At 44.1% G+C, this 23,256-nt stretch overlaps 1 protein-coding gene across 1 annotated transcript in view; it reads right to left on the reverse strand.

Moving 5' to 3' along the window:
• LOC139334170 (IgGFc-binding protein) overlaps window positions 1–23,256 on the reverse strand; it is a 33,670-nt gene that overhangs the window by 3,873 nt on the left and 6,541 nt on the right. The window contains exons 10-40 of the mRNA XM_070966931.1: window positions 22,727–22,865; window positions 21,998–22,302; window positions 21,171–21,747; window positions 20,362–20,945; window positions 19,660–20,227; window positions 18,638–19,209; window positions 17,951–18,512; window positions 17,657–17,856; window positions 17,312–17,447; window positions 16,879–17,210; window positions 16,226–16,802; window positions 15,546–16,138; window positions 14,893–15,460; window positions 13,650–14,194; window positions 13,001–13,553; window positions 12,727–12,926; window positions 11,961–12,338; window positions 11,599–11,866; window positions 7,546–8,772; window positions 7,079–7,416; window positions 6,281–6,860; window positions 5,179–5,777; window positions 4,506–5,073; window positions 3,992–4,257; window positions 3,520–3,858; window positions 2,756–3,329; window positions 2,424–2,623; window positions 1,958–2,099; window positions 1,519–1,847; window positions 857–1,436; window positions 159–751 (exon numbers count right to left, since the gene is read on the reverse strand). Of these exons, the coding sequence (XP_070823032.1) occupies window positions 159–751; window positions 857–1,436; window positions 1,519–1,847; window positions 1,958–2,099; window positions 2,424–2,623; window positions 2,756–3,329; window positions 3,520–3,858; window positions 3,992–4,257; window positions 4,506–5,073; window positions 5,179–5,777; window positions 6,281–6,860; window positions 7,079–7,416; window positions 7,546–8,772; window positions 11,599–11,866; window positions 11,961–12,338; window positions 12,727–12,926; window positions 13,001–13,553; window positions 13,650–14,194; window positions 14,893–15,460; window positions 15,546–16,138; window positions 16,226–16,802; window positions 16,879–17,210; window positions 17,312–17,447; window positions 17,657–17,856; window positions 17,951–18,512; window positions 18,638–19,209; window positions 19,660–20,227; window positions 20,362–20,945; window positions 21,171–21,747; window positions 21,998–22,302; window positions 22,727–22,865 (13,992 nt within the window). The remainder of the gene's footprint in view (window positions 1–158; window positions 752–856; window positions 1,437–1,518; window positions 1,848–1,957; window positions 2,100–2,423; window positions 2,624–2,755; window positions 3,330–3,519; window positions 3,859–3,991; window positions 4,258–4,505; window positions 5,074–5,178; window positions 5,778–6,280; window positions 6,861–7,078; window positions 7,417–7,545; window positions 8,773–11,598; window positions 11,867–11,960; window positions 12,339–12,726; window positions 12,927–13,000; window positions 13,554–13,649; window positions 14,195–14,892; window positions 15,461–15,545; window positions 16,139–16,225; window positions 16,803–16,878; window positions 17,211–17,311; window positions 17,448–17,656; window positions 17,857–17,950; window positions 18,513–18,637; window positions 19,210–19,659; window positions 20,228–20,361; window positions 20,946–21,170; window positions 21,748–21,997; window positions 22,303–22,726; window positions 22,866–23,256) is intronic.

A 23,256-nucleotide genomic window follows, 5' to 3' on the forward strand; every position in this document is an offset into this window, starting at 1 on the left:
TATCTGTTTTGTTTTTATTTTTAATACTGTACATGCTGTGTCCCATTTCTTTTTTTCTACAAAAATCCACATGAAAACAAGTGTCAGATTACTCATTTGTTCTTTTATCAAATCACCCACATGCTTCACATTAACCATACCTCTGCATCCATTCTTACCAGAATCTTGTAGTGGTATTCTCTGCTGATAGTGAGGGTGATGTTATATATGGAAAACGTGACAGTCCTTGTGTAGGACACGGCCCGGCTTCCCCTGTTTTCGTTCTGCACTGTCACCTTGAAAGGCTGAAGCCCAGGCTGCTGAGAGCATAGTCCCACCAGCTGATATACACATGTGCCCTGGAAGTCATACCTGAGGCCATCAAAAGTCTGGTAGTGTGCGTCACCTGAGGCTGAGCATGTGGCGCGACTGATGGGTCGGCAGGCGCGCTCTCCATCCACTACAGTGCATTTCTGTTTGGCAGAGCAAGAAGTGTTGCGGCATATCACCATACTGAGGGTTGTATTACACTCACAAAGACGACTGCAGGCCTCATCAGCCCAAAAGTGCTGGCCTGGCTTGTAGTAGCGGCCCTGATAGGAGCAACCACATGTTTTAGCAGGCACGCAGACACCAGCGCTGAGGACGTAACCCCTATCACACACACAGGTCTCCATATAGGCACTGTTGTAGGTTAGCTCAGGGAACAGGCAGGATGGCTGGGATGAGCTGGGATAGTCTTCATAGTGGCTGTGATGCTGACAGTTCATTGCTGGATGGAAAATAAATTTAGAGGCATTAACCAAAAAGAAGAAAATCGATATTTAATTGAAATATTTGATTGAAGCGAGCAAATGAGCTTCTTGTAAATACTCACGACAGCCAAATCTTTTCCTCCAGCCCTTGATTATTATTCCTTCTTCACGACATTGCCTACTGTAGGAGGCCAAGGCCCGGCACAGCATCCTTTTGTCTCCCTTATTAAAACACATATCATTTGCACAGCTGTGAAAGAAGGCCCAGGGGTCCACTTTTCTATGACACCTCTTGAACACACTATTGGTCTTGGGTGCGAGGACCCTGCAGAAAGTCTTTGTCTTATAGAGCTGAAGCTGGCTGCTGCCACAGGTAGGACAGTTTTTCTCACATGTATCCCAGCAAGGATGGTCTTTGTCCTGGTCAGGCATTTTCCAGCTCTTGCCACACTCGATCACGGAGGAGACAGCTTTGCCGGCTGGACCCTGGAGCTCATCACGTTTGTTACTGTTAAAGTTGCCACACAGTCCACAGACACTGCCGTAGTAGCTGCTGGGCAGCTTGATGACCAGCTCCCAGTTCCAATCGTAGGAGACAACCAGGCCAAAGTCTGTCCTCACCACTGCTGTGTGACCACGCTGAAACAATGACACCTTACCCTCACCCAGTCGCACAGGAAGGTTCAACAGCTCCCCGTCCACCTGAGGGGAATGGATCAGAAAAATACTGTAAACACTGAAATACTGTGGGTCAAACGCATCAGACAAGACACTAAAATCTTACCATGACTCGACCAACTTGGTGCTTGCGGATGGTGATGTTGTAGCCATATACAGACACATCGACCTCCCTGAAGTAAGAAACTGCTCTGAGTCCCCGGTTATCATTCCTCTGAGTGACCAAGAACGGCTCCAGACCATCCAGATTCCCACAGGCTTTGGAGATAACATATTTGCAGGTGCCCTGGAAGTCATAGCTGTAACCATCAAATGTGTGGTAGTGGGAGTCACCCCAGGCCCAGCAGGTGCCTGTGTACTTCGGGATGCACACAGCTTCATCTTTGTGAACACGGCACTTCTCCATGACCCGACACTTGGCATTTTTGCAGGGATCTATACAAGATACACAAAGGAGGAAAAACAAAATTTACTGCAAACTCATATGAAAGGCGTTTGATAAAAATGGATAAAACTGGTTACAGATATATAGATATATGTCTTGCCTTTGTAGTAGCATGCCCTGATTCCTCTCTTGATCATACACGTGGTGCCTCGAGGGCAGGAATGCTTTTCACAGACTAGGCCTGTCGCTGGATTACAGGTGCATTTTGTGGTACAGTCGTTCTCATACACCACGTCACCAGGCTGGAGACATGGAGCAGGTTCATTATACAGGGGGAAATAATACACAGAGGACAAGGCAGGTTAAAGAGTTCCAGTCCACATTATTCCACTCTTACTCCATCTTATTAAAACCCCTCACAAATTTAGAGAATCTGCTAATTAGTCTCAGGAGAAACCCTCAGTGCACATATGGATAATGTCCACCACTGTGGAAAAAGTCAACTTTATTGCCATGTCAGCATGAATGTGGAATTGCTTAAGCTACCATGACACAAACAAGCTTTCATTTGTAAACCACTGTGTCTGGAATGGCTTTTTTGTACAGACAGAGATCTTGAACTGTACCTTGTAGGTTTTTCCATTGTCATAGCAGCCACACTCTGTCCCTTGAACACATGCACGGCCATTGAAGAAGAAGCCTTCATCACATTCACAGCCTTCTCTGCAGCTGGTGGAGCACCGGACAATCTCTGTGAGGCCCTGACAGGAGGCAGAGCAGGCATGTGCACACTCCTCATAATGACTGTTGGCAGGGCATTTCATGGCTGAAACAAATTATCACAAGACAGGGAAAACATGTATTAGAGCCTGGTCTTACATTTAATAAATAAAATGTAAATACAATATGTCAGAAAAGAAGAAGAGGTTGATTTGGGGGAAAAACTCATGTCACTTACGACAGAATGAAGTCGTCCTCCACTTCTTGACGTCCACTCCTGCCATGTGACAGCTGAAAGCATAGGCTGCTATGCTGTTACACAGTACCTTTCCATCGCCATTGGAGGTACACACATCAAAAACACAGTTATCAAAGTATGACTGTGGGTTCAGTTTACTATGGCAGTCTGCAAAAGGACCTTCGGGTGCTGTAAGAATACCACAGTAAGTGAACGTTGAAAACACAGCTGCGAGAGCTGGGTGACAGTTAGGACAGTCATTCCCTTTACAGCCGTCTCCACAAGCCACATTAGGGCTGCTGACCGTCCATGATTTACCAAACACATTCACGTTGTTGGTGAGCTGACGGTTTGACATTTGGAAGTCATCTTTGTGGTCCCCGTTGTAGTTGCCACACAGGCCACAGACCTTACCACGGTAATTACCAGGTACTGAGACTGTCACATGATAGACTAGGTCATAAGTGACAAGCAGCCCAAAATTTGTTGCAATAACATAATGCATCCCTTCTTGATAGGCCCGCACTGCTCCATCATTAAGACTCAGAGGAAGGTCGTGAAGCTCTCCGTTTACCTAAAAGAAGGCACAAGTCTCATTTAGAGCAAAAAAATACTGATGATCAGAATATTAAAAACCTATTTGTCAAGCTACTCTCACATTTCTCAGCCATTTCTACCATCTGTCACTACATGATGCGTGCAATATATTTCAGTGTATTCCAAATATGGAGCATAGTTGAAATTAAGGTCGTGTCATTACTCACCAGGACTCCAAACACGTTGTTCCGCAGGATGAGAGTGAAGCCATGGACCTTCACAGCAACCACCTTAGTGACAGACACCACTTTATTCATCATCTTTTTCCACTGTCTGTTCTCAACCTGAACAGAAAAGTCCGCCAGGTGGGTGCCCTCCAGCCCGCAGGTCTTGGAGAATACATAGGTGCATGTGCCCTGGAAATGAAATGTTCGGCCATCAAAACTCCAGTAATGGGGGCCACCAAAGGCATGGCACAGACCCTTACCAACAGGGTGACATTTGTGGACGCCATTCTCTATTTTACACTTCTCATTCGGGCCACATGTGAAATTCCTGCACTTAACCTGAGAAAAACAGTTGAGAAACAAGACAAGTGTGATGAAAATCCCCCAAATTACATTCCATATACTGCAAGTTCACGCTGATCATTATAACATTATTATTAGTATTTAAGCTGTCTACTTTACTATTCATCACCTCTCCATCTTGTGTGCACTTGCATTCCTTCTGACACTGTCCATTGGGATAAAACACTTGGCCGATGCGGTAGTAGCGTTCTTTGTAGAGGCACCCGCACTGTGAGAAAGGAACACAGCGATTTCCACTGAGGATGTAGCCCTCATCACAGGGACAGCCCTCCTCACATTGTGCCTGGCAACCCTCAGGAGGGGCAAGACTCATGCAAGAGGCAGGACAGGACGCTGCACAAACGTCATGATGGCTGTTGACTGGACATTTCACCGCTGTACACAAGGGACATAAAAGACAATGTGAATGTTTTTTGTTTTTTTTTTAATTACTGGACACATTTTAATTTAGAACACAGTGATTATAAAGCAACATAAAACCCCTGAAAAGGAAGAAACACATATTGAAGTATACAGAGAAAAATGGGCTTAGACTCAGAGAGCAGTAAAGAAACTTGCCATTTCATTTCTCCAGTATTTTGTATTTTGCCTTTTATGTAAATTACTATGAATGTTTTTCTCACCACAGAAATGACTGGTTCTCCAGCTGTACACCTTGACCCCCGCAGCCTGGCAAGCAGATGTGTACGACGTGATAGCCTGACACAGCACATCTTTTCTGCCTTTATAGAGGCATACGTCATGAACACAGTTTTCAAAGTAGCCAGCTGGGTCCACCTTGGCGTGGCAGTCACGGAACGGCCCTTTGGGGTCTCTCAAAATACCACAGAAATCTCCTTTTTCATATTGAACCCTCTCGGTAACGTCACAGTGAGGACATACCCCTTCACAGCCATCGACGCAGCCTGGGATCTCGGCCACACGCCAGCTGGCACCAAAATCTGCTGGTGAGACAGGTTTGCCACCATTCTTTGGAATCAGGTCATTCTGGGGTTTGCCGTCGTAGTTGCCACAGAGGCCGCAAACAGCCCCCATGTAGTTACTTGGCAGTGTCACAAACACAGCGCTTTCCCAGTTGAAGGAGACTCTGAGGCCAAAGGTTGTGGTGACCACAGCGTACCAGCCGCTCTTATACACAGATATCTGTCCTCCATTTGGGATGAATGGCAGTTCGACCAGCTCGTTATTCACCTGGATAAATACACACAATCGTATTTATATACAGAGTCTGAATATTAAAGTGACTCACGCATAGGAATGATTAAACTGTTCATATACTAAACATGTCATTCTTACCATAATCATGCCCTTGTGGGTCTTTGTGATGACAATGCTGTAGGAGTTCACCTTGATCTCCACTAACGAGGTGTAGGAAACTCCTTTCTTACGCTGGTTCTCGTTCCGCACCAGCACTTCAAACCACACTAACTCTGGGTTCTTGGAGCAAAGTGCAACCAGTTGGTACACACATGTGCCCTGAAAGTCAAACTTCTTCTTGTCAAAGGTCACGTAATGGGGGTCACCTGTGGCCTGACAGGTGCTATGGGAGATTGCATTGCACTTTCTTATGCCCTCAACCACCCGGCACTGCTGCCCTGCGCCACAGCCTTTATCCTGGCATTCTACACGTCTGCTGTTTGCTAAGCATTTACACCATCGCCGACAGCCCTGGTCAGCCCAGAATGACTCCCCAGCAGGGATGTATCGACCCCTGTAGGTGCAACCACAGCGAGCAGTGGGCACACACTGACTACCGCTCAAAACAAAGCCTGCGTTACAGGTGCAGGTCTGCACACAGTGAAGTTTGCATTTGGAAGGAGCATTAGGGTCAGAACAAGTAGCAGGGCAGGCATTGCCACAGAGCTCATAGTGGCTGTTGGCTGGACATTTAACAGCTTTAGGGAGAAGAAAGAGAACAGTGTGTTATACTTGGGACATCAAACAAGAAAAAAACACTGTTAATTTTATGCTTAGATTTAATTATAGATTATATATTTACAGTTTTAACATGTATGTATTACCCATCTATAACTCATCTAAATAGTGGTATGTAGACAAGGATAAATGCATATACTGTACATAACCACCCACGTCACGTAAAGAAAGTAATCTGGCATTTCACTCATTTAACATTTATTCTTCCATCATGAATATCTCTATTCGATTACAAACAACAGAACACTTGTATTGTATATGGACATTGCATGTTGTTAGTCATTGTTGCTAGTTATATATTTACATATACACATTTTACTTTGTAATAATTCAGTGTGTGTGTGTGTTGTTTTTATTCTTGCCATTCTTTGTTCAGCATTGTGTTGTCCTTGTTTTTTGCTGTATGTATGTTTATTTCTATCTTCCTATCAATTGTTCTGTGCACAGGTACATGCCTACTTACGGCATCGTGCAATCTTCCTCCATTCTTGGACCTGGATCCCAGCAGTCTGGCAGGCTTCAGCGTAAGCCTCCAGTGCTTTGCAGAGGAAATGCTGATGGCCGCCTCCCATGCATACATCATATTTACAGTTCTCCAGGTGTGGTTGTGGGTCAATGGCGGCATGACAATTATGGAATGGTCCATTTATTATGAGTGTAATGAGCCCACATAACATATCACCCTCCCAGATCTTCATCAGACCGTTTTCACAGCGCTCACACCCACCCACACAGTCATCCCTGCACAGAGCATCTTTCACTAGCCCTGGCACCTTCCAGCTGCTCGCAAAGGCCACAGCCCCACCTGCCTGGGTGCCAGAGGGTGTGGTGAAATCATCTTTGGGGTTACCATTGAAGTTCCCACAGAGACCACAAGTCTTACCAGCATAGCGGCCATACAGGGTGACCACAAGATAGTGTTCCCAGTCATAACGGACAGTCAGACCAAAATCAGTCTCAATGACCACAGAGCGACCGCTCTGAAACATAACCACTTTCTTGTTGTTCAGAGTAACTGGCAAACTCCACAGACTGTTGTCAATCTGCACAAAAGCAAATAGAAAAATATGTCAAGATATTACAGTCATAATTTATTGATTTAAATGTATACAGTTTAATGTATCACACCAGTCAAAACCATTATTCTGAATTAAGTTGAAGTCAGGATCATATTTGGAATATGGACTGCTATACTATATAGCAGATACTACTATATCTGCAGATATAACAACCTTTTACAAATGGAAATAGAAATCCTTACCCTCACATGACCTGTCTCAGACCGAACTACTGTGATGATGAAGTCATACACTTTGACTGTGACCAGAGCGACATATGACACCCTGAGGCTTCCTCTGTTCTCATTTTGGGCGAGGACCTCAAAGTCTCGGAGATTTTTATCCTTTTTACAGTTTTTAGCAATGACATATGTGCAGGTACCCATGAAGTCATAGTATCGTCCGTCAAAGGTACGGTAGTGGGGATCTCCCATGGCCCAGCAGGTACCATGCTTAGGGACACAGGTGGGATACCCACCCCGCATCTCACACACCTCGTTGGCACTGCAGGTGATGCTACTGCAGGACAAAGACCCACCTCCTGCTAACCATAAAGAACACACAATTAAAGCCCACATCATAACAGTTAATTTATGTGTAATGTAAAATCTTCCTAGTCAATAATACTGTTTGTCAAAATTCTTAAACAGCTATATTATGTGCACCTTACCTGACTGTATACATAGTCCTGGGGAACCATAACCATTCATCTGGCTGACACCTATACTGTAGAGAGCAAAGCGGGAACCAGAGCTGGACAGAATGTGTCTACTGCTGCCAGATGTCTGTTTGTAAGACATCTCCGCCCATGAGAAATCTGTCCCTGCAACCCCTCCCTGGTGGTCATAATGTGACAGTTTCATACCATCAATGTGGAGCTCTGCCATCACACTGGTCTGTGCCACAATCAGTGCTTTGTTTTCAAATCCTTCCAGAGCCTCTAGTGAGTAAGAGGAGCAGAAGCGGTCTGTGGGAAGGATGGTCATCAAGAAAGGGTCGTAGCATTTGAACCGTTCCACTTTGACACCGTTGAAGAGCATGAGGACCTGGATGCCATGATCGGCCTGGATGGACAGTGTAGCATTGCGGTAGCGGATCTCCCTCATCTCCCCCCTGTTCAAACTTAGAACAGTTTTATGGTTGTTACTTTGCACAATGGCTCGGGTGAGCTGTGAGGCTTGGAGGAAGACGCTGTCATAGCTCTTCTGGAAGGTAATGGGGGGCACAATGAAGCTAGATCCCCACTTGCTCACTGGTAGTAGCTGCTCATAAACATGATTACATCTCGAGAAGCGCCAGGTGCAAGTGTGACCTGTGACAACAGCAACAGGGTGCTGGGAGGCAACTCTGGTGCCAGAAAGTCCCCAATTGCTCTGGAGCTGGACACTCTCATATGGCTGGAGATCGACTACCATTCGGCTGTGACGCCTATAGACCCGGCCCTGGAACCTGATTGCACCTTTCGGGAAAATCACCACTCTGTTTCTCTCTTTTCCGTTTGTCACAGAGAACTCCTTATGCAAGCCGACAGTGGGTGTAAAGATGAAATACTCTGTGCCCCATTCAGTGGTGGGATACACCACAGAGGTGTCTGCAGTGTGCAGCTTGTAGCTGAAGGAGGTGACCGTCACATCTGCTGAGGCAACAATGCGCACCGTGTTGGGAGACTTTTGGCTGCCAAACATCTCAACACTAGGGGGGAGGCCGACGGTGACTCTCTCTCCCACCTTTAGAGTTTTCTCTTGCTTGAAGCGTAAGGGAAGCACTTGCACTGTCACTTTAGCATTGTCCTGAACAGCGACAATGTACAGTCGATTGCGAGGCCTGTAGTGTGGAGCATAATTCTGCATGAATGACAGGGCAAACTCCCTCCCTGCCCATCCAGCGCTAGATGGACCTGACAGACGAGGGAAGAGCAAAGAGACAGACGGAAAAGCACGTCAGAGAAGATGTCTTTTCTAGTCACATAAAATGAAGTAGTCAGGTACAAAACTGTGCTTCACAAATGTTGTGTATGAAGAAAACACGTCAAGAAAGCATTAGGAAATGACTTGGACTATTTGTGCCAAGGCAATCAAAGGATTCACACACTGGTAATGCAGAACTTGGCTTGAACTTGGATTGCATACACGGTACAAAGAAACAATATGACACCAAAGAGAAAGAGACTTAAAAAGACCTTCATCTCAGAGTTAAAAAGCAGGGATGAATGCTAGTCTGTAATGGATGGATTGCTTTTATCATTGATAACCATTGTGAGAGATTTAGACTAAGGAATAGTCACTTGACTGCTTCTCAGCGCCACTCAATAAGTCACTTGTGCAGACAATATAATTGCATAATGGAAATATTATCAATATCTGGGCCTTTGCAGTGAAAAGAACATTTTCTGGGCTCAGTCAGGGCCTGGGGGATTTAGATTACGGTCCTGTTTCACCCATTCAGTATAATAGTTCCAACTCAATAGCAGCTGAAGGTAAATGCTTTTCCCAACAAAAGCAAATTTCAATTTAGATGGCTATCCTTCATGTGGTGCACTCTCAAATTCTTCACCTGTTCAACATTCTGCCTTATTCACACAAGCACCTGGGGTATGGCAGCACAACAATGCTCTCAACTGATGGGGTTGACAACCTGGATAAATTGCTTCAAATCGAGCGATCACATGGCTACGTTCTGCCGGGGAATTCTGTGCCAAAGTCCTAGGACCGTAGCTGTGATTGATTAATTGAGCTAAGCCACATTTAGTCAGATTCAATAGTTATTATTGATGGATATGGAGTTTTGATATTAAGGAAAGATTATCATGACAAGCTGCAAAGACGACAAACACAGATATATCACACTAAGATGAAAATGAGTAACATTCAAGTGGGTCCTTCCACAGGTGAAAAAAACAAGAAAGAAGAAGACAGAAAAGAAATTAGAGTATGACAAAATATGCTTACAGCTGATTAAAGCACCCAAAGCACAAAGCAGCAACAGGGTCCCCATGGCTGAAAGACATAAATCCTTGTTTTAGTTGCAGAACTATTTGAAATTTACATTATTTGAATAACATAAATGCAGTAATTTGACCAAGCCGTCAATATAATCAATCTCAGAATGAACGTTGCTTACCCGCTAAGAGGCTTAAGTATGATGGATTTTTTTTACGGTTCCATCCTTTTATATTCTCTGACAGACAAAACACACAACCAATCAAAATTCTTAAAGCCCTACAGGTAAAACTTTGGAAAAACAATACCGTTCCTCTAAAACAAATTAAGGCAGAACTTGGCAATGACTTGCAGGTCCTGCTGTATGTTGACATAGGTGTGAGGTTCAATACCAACAACATGTGATGAATCATTCATCTTTTTATTCAGTGACGCCACACCCAGTGGCATCCACATCCCGGAATCTGATGAGAATCCCTGCATTAACTGACGTAACTTGCACTGGTGTAGAAGATAAACATTTTACATATGTTTTGTATGAAATTCTGAATTTGAGGGTAAAATGATTCTATCAGCAATCTTGAAGTAAGCCAAGAGTCTCTAAACAGACATTTTGATAAAGATGAGTTTTCAATGAAATAAAAACAAGCAAACAAACAAACAAACAAAAAAGCAGATTGATATCTCACATGAGAGTACATGTTTTCAAATGATGGTTTCTTCTCATAACCACATTCATTTTCTTACATTTCTGCTGTGGGAATAAATCAGCTGTGATGTAATCACATTTTAGCAGGTGCCATATAAAATGCCACATACTGATGTTTTGATAAAAAGGTGACCATGTTAATTATTTTCTCTGTACCATTAATTCCTGCTATTAAAACCTTTCAAACACTCTACTGAAAACACAAAGTGGATGTAATGTGCAATTTATCAGATAGGGATAAAAAAAAAAAACAACCCTTACAGTAATCACACCACCTATTGGGCTTCACATCACTAGCATGTAAGCCCTACTTAATGCACACGTCACAATTTCTGCAAATGTTTATCGTGTGTCTTTATCAACAGAGATGTGTCAAAGATGTGCAACCATGTAAAGCTCACAAAATGGGTGGATAATCCCATGGAATTTATTGATCAAATCTTAATTAAAGTAACCTTTATGTAGAGTGGCAGTTGCTACGCTAAATGGGCAGGTTTTTGTTGGTTCTGGGTGTCACCCAAGAATAACCAGATGCTGTGAAAGGAAACAATCATTTGTGACAGAATGCAAATACAACTTAGTCCTCAAAAGTTTGCATTAGATTATTCTCAGAGTAATGATAAAAAAAAAAAAAACTCAAATGTTTAATTGCTGTGTATTTGGGCAGAAGTCCTTAGGCTCCGTAACAGTAAGCCTGGTTTAGTTAAAGTACACACATTGTGGATTTAGATAAAGGTGTGCCCTCATTACTTTTTGTTGGAGCCTAATCAACAATGAAGAGAAATGACCTTATTTAAAAAGGTGCTTGGGCCTTACTAATAGAGTACTGCTACTGTTATGTATAAATATATGAGTAAGGCATGTCCATCCATCAGAATTGAAATACCAGACAATACAAAGTTGTTTAAGTTCTTTTTGTATTTAAAACATTCAACAGTACACACTACTCGGGACATTAAAATGGTCAGCCATCATCCAGTGAAGCCACTGTGAAGAGAGGAAAAACAGCATTACTCGATTTTTAAGCAGTAGTGCATACACAGTACTATCATTGTGGAGAGTGTCACTTACCAACCAGGAAAGTCAGGGAGAACCCATGACCTGACTGAACTGTGGGAGTGGAGGTCATTAAGGTTTCCACAGAGACCACACAGTTTTCCAGAGTACCAGAGTGGGACTTTGACTGTCAACATGGTAATACCAATCTCTATCTCCAGCTCTGACTCCAGGCCAACATCTCTCCTCAGGATTACTATGACCTCTGACTTGTCCTGGTTCACACCAGAGGACAGGGACACCCCTGATGGCAAAGTGTAAGGGAGGGACACAAAGTGTCCATTCACCTGTGGGGAGAAACAGAAAGTTAGGTAGAACAACTGTGGGAAAACATCACCATGTGTCAGTTGATGGCCATCAAAAGTTAAAGTGGAGTTATACCTTCACTGTACCATCCTGTATGGCAAATGATGATTCATGCAGGAGGATTTGAAACACAGTGACAAGCCTGGAAGAGCTGCCATCACAAGGTCCATGGTAGGAGACCACGCTGAACCACTGCACACTTGACTCATCACAGAGCGACATCAAACTATAAGAAAACCGAGGTTCCAAGATCAGCTGCTGCCCACTGAGTGTGGAGACCTGGAGGCTACCCCTGAGCTCACAAGCTTCAGGTCTGTCATAGCAGCCCCAGGAACCATTCCTCAGAGCACACTGCTGTCCTGGACCACAGCCTGCCTCCTCACATATCACCCCACTCAAAGGGTGGCACCAGCATCTCTGGGTGCAGTCCTCAGTGTAATGTTGCTCATCCATCTAAGAGGACAAGAGAAACAAAAAAAAAAAAAAAAACAACAACTTTGTTTGCTTCGAGATACTCTGAGCTCTATTTTTTTAAAAAAGTCTTTTAAGTCATTTTTCATACAAATATTTCATGGTTCCAAGGATTTGCTGGTTTTCCTTTTTAAGTTAAAAATGAGCTCAATGTTAATGAAAGAGCAATAATAAACAAAGTATACAAAATAGTCACAGGGGTCCATATTTTGGCACTGAGCACTTTTAATACTATATTTCCATTTCCCTGACTATATTTCTCATTTTCAATGCCATGCTTTTATGAAGTACAGAATTTAAATATGTCCTCCATCACTGCAGATAACGTTCCCTTGAGAATGTGTAAGTTTAATTAAGCTTGTATATTTACCTTGATATAGATATCATGAAGAACACACCCACACTGACTGTAAGGTATACACTCGGCCCCATCAAACACGTTTCCATAGTGGCACTGGCAGCCTTCTGAACAACCACTTGCTGACAAACCAGGCAGGAGCAGAGCAGGACATGAGTTGGAGCTGGAGTCAACACACTTGCCTGGGCTGCTGCGGTCAGGACACTTCAAAGCTGAAGGCAGTAAATACAAATCAGGATGGATCATATACTCTTGATTTAAAGTTTGATCCAAATTATTCACTCACCGCAGGGAGTGTTTTCTCTCCACATTCCTACTCGTATTCCTTTAGCCTGACAGGCTGCGGAATATGCTTCCAGTGCAAGACATGCGGCCATGTGCCCTGCCCCAGCACAAACTGCCCTGATGCACATACGTACATAAGTATCACGCTCCACCCCGCTGTTCCAGCAATGGTTGAATTCAATACTATTCATCAACAGGATGTCACAGATCATGCTGTCGTGAGGGGACAGGCTGCACTCATCGCACTGTCTTCCACAAGTGTCAGTGCATTGCTGTCCAGGAGCTGCTTCTGCCCAGCTGTGCAGAAGCTCTGCAAAGTTTGGGGCAAGATGACCTTTTCTTAGCTCCAAGTCATCATACCTGTCCCCATTGAAGTTCCCGCACAGGCCTGATGCTGTGCTGTCATATACCTGTGGCACAGTTAACCTGAGGTATTGGGTAGAGGACAAGTCGATTTCCACCCCAGCGTGTGTGACCATAATCAGTCTGTTACCAACTTGGTATGCTTTAAGTTCTCCATTGTCAAAAGGAATGCTGCGTTCTTCTCTGTTCACCTGAAAGCACAGAGACTATGTCAGGCTGCAAAGATTTTCTGGACCTCAGATGTAACTGTCAAAGATAAATTAAAGATTGCAAAACGTACTACTTACTTCTATTTTCCATAGAGTGTCAGGGTCAGAGGACACCTCCAGTGAAAGCAAACGGAATACTAGTCTACTGATGCTGAAAATTCCATTTCTGTTCTTTTTAAAGCTAAGTAGCAGAGTATAATCGTGTATAGCTTTAGAGGAGAAGGCCGATACTATATAGGTGCAAGCTCCATGGTGAGGCAGAATAACTCCATCAAAAGTGATGTAGCCAAATCCAGCAAACACTTGGCACACGCCATACTGCAAGGAGAGGCCATCTTTTACTGAACAGTTCTCCACAGGGTTGCAGGTCACTTCTCCTCTTTCACAGTTACACTTTTGGCAGCTTTTCTCGAAGTGGCCAGCAGGGTGATACTGTCCCTCATGCAAGCAGCCACAATCAGACACAAGCACACACTGGCCATCACTCAGCACATAGCCAGGGTCACACTGGCAACCCTCCTCACAACCTCCACCACAGTTTGCTGGAGAGGACAGTCCAAGGCAGAAAACAGGACACCGTGGTCCACACAGCTCATAGTGGCTATTCTTAGGGCATGATACACCTAGAGGGAGAGAGCATAATCTTACTTCAATTTAACAGAACCCACAAGACATATTTAACATCAATCATACTCTTATCCAATAGATTGTTGTCCTAACAACCTTTAATGCAAAAGCCAAACCAAAATTGCCCCCTCATGGTCTCTTGACACTCAACCTATTCATAGTGTAAATGTGAGAGTGCAAGACATTGCAAATGTTCAAAATGTTTAATGGGTGTTGAACAAAATACTTTGATAGCTTCTGTAGCCATTCAAGGAGATTGGAATATTTGTAATATTTTTTAGCCATTTACAGGCAAAATATTGCTCTCAGATCAGACGTAAATATTTGACACGTGAAAAGTTGTATCATAATTCAAACACCCACACAGTTTGTAAAGGAGCTATATATGTATACTCATTCTTTATTCTCTTGTGTGTGGTTCTGCTCCAGGCTGCTTCTGCCATTCTCATTTAATTGTTTAAGTGTTATGGATTATGGACAGTTGTAGGAATTTTCTTCAACATTTGCATGATTGTTGCTTACATAAAATGAGCGATCCCTCAAAATACTTGACAGTTTCACAGTGGATAGGCCTGATCCCACACTGACAGAAGTATCATACATTAAATGTCTGAATCCGTGAAGCTGGACACCTTAATCTGCTGTGAGTTGTTCAAATGAAATTGAACTGATGAACAGACTGAACCATACTCACCACAGAAAGTGTCACTCCTCCACTGCCTGACAGGCAGCTGAGCAGCTTGGCAGGCAGCTGCATATGATGCAATGGAATTGCAGAGTGCTGAGTAGTGTCCACCATAAGAGCAGGAATCTGCAACACAGCTGTGGAAGTAATGCTTGGGACTCAATACTGACGCACAGTCTGCAAATGGTCCAAGCTCATTCAGCAACACTCCACAAAAATCACTGCCTTCAAACAGCTTCTGCGCCTCAGCGGGGCAATGCTTCAGCCTGGAGGAACAGTTGGGTCTGCAGTCCTCTGCTTCCTGAGACCTCCAGCTGTGGGCGAACTCTAGTCGATTTTGGGCAAGCTCTCCATCGGGCATCATTTGGTCATCATTAGGGTCCGTGTTGGCATTACCACAAAGACCAGACACAAAGGAGCCGTAACTGCTGGGGAGGATAATCATTAGTGTGCCGATGTTGGAGACGATGAGCTGTAATCCTACATCAGTGTGAATGGTGAGCGATGAAGGTGTGCGGTATGCATTTACACGGCCTGTCTGGTGTGAGTATGGTAAGGGCTTATACAGTCCATCAAACTGAGGATGAAAAACAGAACTCATTAGAATCACACACAATGGTTCATTTTGAAGACTGTCAATAAGACCTTATTAAAGAACTCACCAAAACCTTTCCTGGCTCATCTTTTGTCACCATCACCTCCAAATCATAGATCGAGAGTGTTAAGTTAAGGCTATGAAAAAGCCTTTTGTGGCAACTTGCACCAGAGATAGTGATATTGAATGGTGTAAGTCCAGTTAGGTTAGACTTAGTTTGTACCAATGAATATGCACAACTGTCTCTGAAGTCAAAATGGTAGCCATCAAAGGTTGTGAAATGCAGCCCCGTAACAATGGTACAGTTCTTGGGGTTTTCAGCCTGACACATCCTCTTGTGATGGAGTTGCTTGCAGACCGTTCCTCTGGGACACTGGGCTGGGTGGCAGTGGACCTCTCCAGTAGCCGGTCCGCACACACAGAGCTGGCCACAGTTGTCCGGTATCCAGAAAGTTGAGCTGAGGCTGTAGTATTTGCCCCTGGAGTCTGTGCAGCCACACTGGCGTGGAAGCACACAGCCAGTTGGACTCCTGATGAATCCAGGGTTACAGAAGCAGCCCTGAACACAGGCCTTGTTGCAGATGGTGGTATTAAATTCACAGGATGGAGGACAGGCTGAGCCACAGGTCTTGTAATGGCTGTTTGGTGGACAGTGCACATCTGAAAAGATTTATTGTTATTCATTTACTAGTCACAAGAAACTATTAGCTGTATTATACTGCATTCTCTTACACTACAACTACTTACCAACTATCACATCATGATGGAAGCTATCAGATTCTTCACAAACTATGGAATATGAATGTATGGCTTGGTGAAGAGCAACTTCTGACCCTCTAGTGTGCATGTGGTCAACTACACAGCTTTCATAGAAGGACTCTGGATCGACTCGACTGTGACAGTGGGCCAATGTACCATTCTGATGACTAAGCACTGCACACAATTTCCTGTGACTAGAGACAACCTCGGGGACAGGATCTGCAGACAGTGTCGCTTCATGCAAGTTCTGCTTACAGCCAGTACAGCAGTTATGGTTCCCATCAAAGAGCTGGTAAGCCTGGGCGAGCTCCACACTTGTCTTAATGGGAGAGGAACCAAGTGTAGTTACAGGATACTCATCTTGAGGATCACTGTTGAAATTACCACACAGTCCATAGACTTTACCCTTGTAGTGTGGCTCCAGTTTAACAAGAACAGTGGAATTCCCATCGAAGACTACATATAAGCCAAAGTCGGTTTTCAGTTGAACTTTACCATCCTTGTAAGAGACATGGATCTTACCCCGCAACAGATTAACAGGCATGTAAGTCACTTGACCATTAACCTGAAAATAAATGGAGATAAGTGATAAAAAGGGAAACCTGAGAAACTTTGTCATTCAGAAACTGACATTTACTTACACGTATGCTGCCCATTTCTCCATTGAGCTTGATGACAAATCCATGAGTTTGTACAGTAACCACCTGTATGGACACAGCTCTGCTCTCATTGCAGTCATTCTTCTTGGACACACTGAAGGGTGCCAGATCACATGCTGCCCCTTTGCTGGCTGCGAGCAGATAGGTACAGGTACCCTCAAAGTTAAAGTTGAGCCCATCGAAGGTGTGGTAGTGCTGGCCTCCCCAGGCCCAGCACAGACCCCGGCGGCTTTCACAGACAGGCACACCACTGCTCAAGTAACATGTCTCAGTTTCATCACATTTTCCCTCACACAGATCTGGGTTTTGCTCCGCTTAAAGAAAAATACAGTAATTTTAGTAACATGAAAAGTAATGCATTCACTAGTGAGCAAATATGTGCCTCAAAATATATTTATTCAATTTATATGCTCACCATCCCTGTGGCAACCCATGATTCCATCTGAAACTATACAGCTGTGCAGTGGAGGACATGAATATTGCTCACAGACAAGAGGAGGCCCACAGGTACAGTTAACAGTACAGTTCTGCTGCAGTTTGCTCTCAGAGGGCTGAAAATAGAAACAAGAAAGAAGCCAATAAAAAAAAAACAACATAATACTGGAATGTGTTTACTGAAGAGGAAAAAATATTGATTTGAATACAACTCTTAATTAAAATATTGCAAACAGAAATGGTCTAATTTGAGTTAAAGTGCAGGATGAGCTAAATGAACACTTGTCAAATTAGACTGAACACAAAACAGTGTTTGTTAGCTGACCTTAAACCTCCTTTTGTCCTGTGTGCAGCCACACTGCTCTGCTGGTACACAGGCATGGCCATCATAAAGGTGTCCAGTATTACACTGGCAACCCTCCTCACAGTCCCTGGGGCACTGCACCGCCTGGCTTATCTCAGGACACAGTGAGGAGCAAGCGTTGGCACAATGGCTGTAGTGGCTGAATTGAGGACATTGATAAGCTGCAAAATAAACATGACAATATTTTACTGGATTTAATCATTTGAAATTTTAATGACGTTTAATTTAAACATCAGACCAAGCGGTTATGCTTACCACAGCCTGTGGCGTTCGTCCAGAGGTCAACCATCCCTCCTGCCTCCTTACATGCTGCCTCATAGGCCCAGAGTGCATCGCACAGGGCCCAGTGTTGTCCTTCTGCAACACATAGGTTTTTCATGCAGAGGGGGTAGTATTTCTGTGGGCACACCAAATGGTGACAAGAAGAGAAAGGTCCACTGGGATGGGTGAGAATACCACAGTACAGTTCAGAGGTGTACTCTGGCAAAGGGGACTGGCAGAGTTCACAGGTGCTGTCACATGTGTCACTGCAGGATGATTCATTATCCCACAGCTTCCATGATGGCCCAAAGATGCCAGGGTCAGAGATCACGGTGCCATTGGGCAGCTGGAGGTCATCTGAGGGATCGTCATTGTAGTTCCCACAAAGGCCACAGGTCATCTGGTGAAAACAGTCAGGGATCTTGACCAGAATGTGGTTTTGTAGGTCTGAAATAAGCTCGACTGACTGTGGGGTCTTAATGGTTATCCATCCATTTTTTTGATGCACAGTGACATTGTTCTGTGAGAATGGCAGGTTCTCATAAACTCCATTTACCTGTGAAATAATTCACTTTTAAACATAATATACAGTTTGTTTATGTTGTAAAAAAAAAATACAGTGGATGCTAATAAATGAACAATACATCATGTTTAAGGCTGTGAAATCATTGAATGAATCACCTGAATTTTTCCTGGAAAAGCTGCTGATGTCTTAAAATACATTTTATTGACTTGCAGGTAGATATGTCTGCCCTCACTATAGTTGCCCTGTGCAGCTATCAAAACAGGTTCCATATCCAATTTCTTCAGAGAGCACGTCTGCACCAGGGTGTAGTTACATGAACCATGAAATTCAAATGCCTGTCCATCAAACGTGGCGTACTGAGACCCATCAACAGAACAGTGTGCCACTTTGGGTTTGGGGTGGCAACCTTGAACACCTCTAATAAGCTTACACTCCTCATCCTCTGTGCAGGAGACATTACGACAAGTCATGTGTCCTCCAGCGTGGCATAAACAGCTTTCTTTGCATGTAGACACCTCCTGTCCTGCCTGGAGGTATTCTCCATGGTGAGAGCAGCCACAGTTTTCTGGAGAGACACAGAGGCTGCCACTGCGAACTAAGCCTGCTTCACACAGGCAGTTCTCCCCAGTGTTTGGAAGCACCTCCACTGTTTTATTCTGCCAGCCGAGGCAGAGGTGAACAGAGGCAGAGCTCATGTTGTAACTGGAACCGGAGGGACAGGATGAGTCTGTAGAGATACAGAGAGACATCATTCACTTAGGGCAGGAAGACAGGAAAATGTTGTAAAGGTTATGGTTGACCAGTGATGCATTAGTACCATCTAGTGGTCCAATAGCACCTGAAAGGTTGTGGCTTCAATAACAGAGCTACTGCACACTGTATCCAATTTGTACTTTTTTTTTTTTAAATTTACAAATACACAAGGGAACAAACTTTACATTCTTTAAGTACCTACAGGCATATATCTGATTTGTGTGCAAATAATTTCCACTCTTTTCCTTGTGTTGGTGATCAATATCAAAACAAACAATCTAAACATGATGAGATGGCATTTGCAAACTCTCCATATTTCATTTGGTGTGCAATGATGCTGATCTAGAAGCAGCGCAGTAACAACTGTAGAGGATATTAATTTAATTCACTTGCACAACAGAGCTGGGAGTGCATTAACACTCACAGCAGAATCCAGGACTCCTCCAGGCATAAACTGTAGCCTTGCGGGAAAGGCAGACCGCAGTATACTCTGCCAGGGAGTGACACAGTGCAGGCTGGAGACCTCCATGAAGACACAGGTCACTGACGCAGCGCTTGTAAAAGCTGGAGGGGTCCACTTTGCCATGACAGTGTCTGAATGGTCCATTAACTTCCAGAATCTTCCCGCAAGCCTCCGGGTCAGAGAAACGAACCAGATGCTCAGATGAACATTTTGGACAACTTCCTCCCAGACAGCCCTCCACACACCAAGGATTCTGCCCACTTCTCCAAGTTTTTCCAAAATGCTCAGGACTGAGATGCTCCTGTATACCATTTGTGGTGAGGTCATCAGCAGGATCAGAGTTGAAGTTGCCACACAGGCCACAAGTAGAATTAACATATTTACTGGAGAGGCTAACACTAACTATGCCATCCACACTGAGACTAAATTCAAAGCCCACTTCTTTGTAGATATAGGTGTGCAGCCCCAAAGAGAACACCAGTGTGGTGTGGCCGAAGTGATAGGGCATGCTCCTCTTGACACCATTGACCTGTAGGGGGTGCCAAAACTGCATTTGAAAGTCAGGACCGGGCAACATATTTTCAGGAGCTCTCTTTGTGAAGTTTGGTTTAATTATTAAGCAGTTTTATGGAAATGAAAATTTAACAGTATATTGGCACTCACCTCTACAGTCTCAGTGTTTTTGCTGTTTAGCTTCACAAGCACTCCACTCACATTGACCAGGACATGAAGTGCTGACTCCAGGTGTCCGTCAGTCTGTATGGAAATCTGAATTGCATCAAGGCCTTGCTTCTGTCCACACACACTGACTAACTGATACCAACAGGTGCCATGCAAATCATAGTCATGTTGGTCAAAGGTGACTATGTGATGACCAGTGTACATGCAGGTTTGCTGAGGGTGCGGCACACAGCTTCTGACACCATGCTGAAGACTGCAGTATTCATCTGGGCCACAAGAAGCCGAATAGCACTGTGGTTGGTGGGTGTGGGGGTCACAAACGCACTGTTCAGTGCATTTCTCATCAGACCAAAAGGTCTGGTTGCTGTGGTAATGGTAGCCCTTGTGAGTGCAGCCACACTGGGACAAGGGGACGCAGGTGCCGCCATCCAGGACAAACTCTGGGTCACACTGGCAGGTCTCCACACAAGCCAGTGTGCAGAACCTTGAACTGAGTGGGTCCTGACATGTGGCAGGGCAAGCTGTGCCACAGGACCTGTAATGGCTATTCACTGGGCAGGACATGGCTGATAGAAGAGAAGGAGAATGATCAGCAATAGAGGAAAACTGTGCACAAATTCCTGACACTGTATACATGTTTCAATAGAAGCAGTAGTTTTCCTGTTAAGTGGAAGTGGGAATAGGCTTTTTTTTTTTCATTATCATTAAAAAAATGTGTAAAATTCAAAAAGACACCTGTAACCAATTATCTGAGACATCTCACAATGATTCAATTGATAAAGTTAGCTTACGACAGAAGGTGCTATTCCTCCACTCTCCGATCTGGACCAGGGCATTTTGGCAGGCGGCAGCATAGGCCTCCACAACGCGGCACAGGGCTTCCTGAGAGTCATTACTGGAGCACAGGTCAAATATGCTCACTGCTGTGGAGATTTTAGCATAGCTAACCACTTCATGGCATGAGTAGAAAGGATTTTGTGGTGACCAAATGTACTCGTGCAGGGAGATCCATTGATTGGCTACATTTTTCTCTTGTAGCTGTTCAGTAGAGCAGCGTGGGCATGCATCTCCGCAATCTGCCGTGCACTGAGCTTCCTGGCTAGAAATTCTCCAGCTCCAGCCAAAAGTTGTAGCATCGATATCCTCACCTTGTGGGTTCCTGAGGTCATCTTCTTCGATGCCATTATTATTTCCACACATACCATGGACCTCTGTTGAATTACGGAGGAGGATAGTGGCAATATGAGAGCAGTCATACTTAATTTGGATGCCCAAACTTGTATCCACAACAACAAACATGCCACTCTGATAAATCTTTACGAGTCCAAATTGTAGAGTCACAGGGAGTAGCCTTTTCTCGCCATTTATCTGGAGAGAGCACAACACATTTTAAATATTATGCAATACATTTTGTGTACTTTTATCTAATAGTTATAATAATCACTAAGCTATAGTATCAGTGTATGTACATTGTAAAAAAACATGAATGACTGTATATCTAAAGGCCATACTAAATGATTTATGGTTGACAGCCATCTCATATGTATAATGAAAGTTAAATTAAACTGACAGTATGGCTAGGAGGGTGATGTGATTGAATCTCCAAACTCAAACTTACCCAAGCACAGCCCTTTTCCCCTCTGTATATAGTAATATTGTCTTTAGACACACTGATGTGAATAGCTTTAAGAGAGGAAGCCTCTTTGGGGGTCCTGTCTTTCTGTACCCCAACCCAAACGGTATCATTTTCATTGGTGCCATTCAACAGGATCAGAGTGTAGGTACAGTTTCCTTGGAATTCAAACACCTTTCCATCAAAAGTGTAGAAGTGGGCACCTCCCAGTACCCAACACTGGGTTTGCCGAGGTTGGCTGTGGACACTGCAAGTCTCTCCAGTCCCACAAATGTTATAATCATTATCATCTGAAAAAATAAAGTGTCAGTATCAGATTAAGGGCAGTTTAGGTGGAGATACCTGCAGACAATTCACCTTTATAAAACCACTGAAGCAGAAAATCAAATTTAGCAAACCTAAGTTTTGAGTTCAAATGCAAATATTCTGCTGTCAACAGAAGAAAAAGGAGTTTTTGGATGGCATCAAATGTAAATATACATTAAATTATTTGTGTATTTGTATTTCAGTGTAATCCTGCTCAAACCCCCGAGGCTAACAGGAGACTTCCTAGTGAATAAGTGACTATTCAAAAACAGACAAGACATTGAGGAAAAACACTTGACGTCAAACTTGATAATGCAAGAACGGTGACTGTTGCATAGTGCAGCTGAGTGAACAACAGTGAGCCTATGAGCAAATGTCATCCAACCCAGCAGAACCAGCTGGGCCTACCTTTCCTTGCACAGCCCCAGGTATTGTTATGGGTGCAGCTCTCTCCCTCAGGGCAAGAGGCTGGCTTACAGCACATGGTAGCGGTGGCAGAGCAGTTACACCGCTCAGAGCATCCCTCAGCCCACGACATCTCCCCAATCTACAGAGGATAGTGAGTCACTGTTGGTGTGGCAGTAGCAGAGCAGTTACACCTCTAAGAGCATCCCTCAGCCCACAACATCTCCCCAATCTACAGAGAATAGTGAGTCAGTGTTGGTGTACCCTGCCCAGCCGTTCCCTCAAGACCAAGCAAGCAAACAAGGGAAAGCACAAAAGCCTAGGATTTTGTGATTACTCAAGCCACATGTACAAGTGACACATATGTACATTTGGCCAAGACATTAGTGAGTCATGTAATTAATAGTGCATGGAATAATGGAGCATGCACCTTGTCGAACCTGACTGTGGCAACATGTTTAGAACTGAACCTGCTGTGGGGTCAGATGTAAATTTGTCATAACAGCACACACCCTCAGTGAACCAACAGGCCC

Source organism: Chaetodon trifascialis, chromosome 7, assembly GCF_039877785.1.
Source record: "Chaetodon trifascialis isolate fChaTrf1 chromosome 7, fChaTrf1.hap1, whole genome shotgun sequence".
In the NCBI taxonomy this organism is placed as follows: Eukaryota; Metazoa; Chordata; class Actinopteri; order Chaetodontiformes; family Chaetodontidae; genus Chaetodon; species Chaetodon trifascialis.